The 1,823-nt window shown below is 29.8% G+C and overlaps 1 protein-coding gene across 1 annotated transcript in view; it reads right to left on the reverse strand.

Moving 5' to 3' along the window:
* Window positions 1–493: 493 nt before the first annotated feature.
* The window catches only part of NUF2 (NUF2, NDC80 kinetochore complex component), a 37,424-nt gene continuing 36,094 nt past the window's right edge, over window positions 494–1,823 (reverse strand). Inside the window, exon 11 of the mRNA XM_012639507.1 lies at window positions 494–628. Within this exon, the coding sequence (XP_012494961.1) occupies window positions 494–628 (135 nt within the window). The remainder of the gene's footprint in view (window positions 629–1,823) is intronic.

A 1,823-nucleotide genomic window follows, 5' to 3' on the forward strand; every position in this document is an offset into this window, starting at 1 on the left:
GTTCAAATTTTGGTTCAGCTATTTAATCTTTTGGGACCTTCATAGTTACTTCATCTATAAAGCAGTAATAAAGATATCTACCTAGAGTTGCTTACATGAGGATCAAATGAGATTCCCAACTACAATGCTTAGGGCACAGTCAGGCCTTAATAATGCCACAACTCTGTATGTCAACAAACAAAACCACGGCCATGATAATAACAGGAAAAGAAATATTTCGAAGGTAACTAGTTTCGTTTTATTACAACTATTTGCAAGGGGCAGAGTAGAGACATGAACAGCTGCACAAGTTATTTTAATTTGAAATTAATAAAAGTCTACCTTGAATTCTTATCTTATAAACTAGCCACTTATGAGAGTATGTAAGAACTGACTGAGGATACATTATTTGGTACTTCGATACTTCCATTAGCTTCAACTTAACTATTGTCTTTCCAAATAGAAAATTAAAAGATGACAAGCTATTTACAAAAAGACATATAATTTTGTTTAATCAGGTTGATACTCTGAACATCTTCTTCTTCAGTTCAGCTGTCTTCTCATCTATCTTAGCACAACCATCCTCTCTTGCCTTTTCAATGCCTTCGTGGTATTTCTCCAAAGCAGTTTTCAAGTTTAGAAGTATTTCCTAAGTAGAAAATGAAACAGAATAAGAATTATTCCATGCAACAACCTAAACTAAAAATGAGTTACAAGAATTCCAGTAGTTTCATTCATATTAATATTTTAAAGCCTAAACTCTTATGCACACACATGCGTGTGTATGCCTCTTATTAAAAATTCATTCTGCGAGAGGTATAAACATATCAAGAAAATCTGCTACTTAGAAAGAACAAAGCAGAGACATGTGACAATGGTTAGGATTCCAAGACATTAAAAGTAAACATTTATAATTATCAAAGAAAAATTTTACTTTAGAGTTTTCCATGCTAAACATGGAAAATAACTAGATTACTATAGATAAACTATAACCACTGTATTTGACCCTATCATCATTTAAAAGATATGTAAACAGATTTAATCAGTAATCTATAGGACTGAAAAATATATTAATATCTTTGAGTTGTTTTAAAAAATTGGTTTGATAGTTCACAACTTATATGGATGTGCTAAGAATTAAAATAATGAAAGCAAAACAATTTTTATAGATTAAATAAGAAACATATTAGCCTGTACACATTTTCTATTTCATCCTTAAAAAATATATTAATCCTTTTATTATTCATTTTTCTTAGACAAAACAATTCTCAAGCCATGATACAAGAAACAGTTGTATTCTACAAGGCTACAGGATATGTTTTGCCACTGAAATAAAATAGCCACCCTTTTCCAACAGGGGAAGACCAACAGTAAATGGGTATAATGTTCTCAATTTTAAGTATCTCTGCTATAAAATTTTTCTTAAACCTATGGTTTTATACTACTTATCTTAGTTTAAATTCTAGCATAGATTCTCATTTTGAATAAATTACATAGATTAGAATTTGATCTAGTATGAATTCAGTGTTCCAAAAAAAAGAACACTATTTTCAGTGACTCTGCCACCTATGCAAGTCTAACAACTATTACTCCAGATTAAGCGAATGTAAATATATGCTTAAGACTAAATGCTCTCCAAAAATTCAAACATAGTTATTAAATCCTAATACAAAAATAGAAGAGTGCGTTTAGATTTCCAAGATCTAAGCAGATATCAAATTACTATAACTATGATAGAATATAAACCATTAGGAAAATAAATCAAAAATTTTTGAAAGCTTTATTTTTTAAATCCTGCAGGAAAACTCAGTGTGAATTAGTTGCTAGCTTGTGTGAATGCCATT

The sequence above is a fragment of the Propithecus coquereli genome, unplaced genomic scaffold, assembly GCF_000956105.1.
Source record: "Propithecus coquereli isolate 6110/MARCELLA unplaced genomic scaffold, Pcoq_1.0 Scaffold140, whole genome shotgun sequence".
Taxonomy (NCBI): Eukaryota; Metazoa; Chordata; class Mammalia; order Primates; family Indriidae; genus Propithecus; species Propithecus coquereli.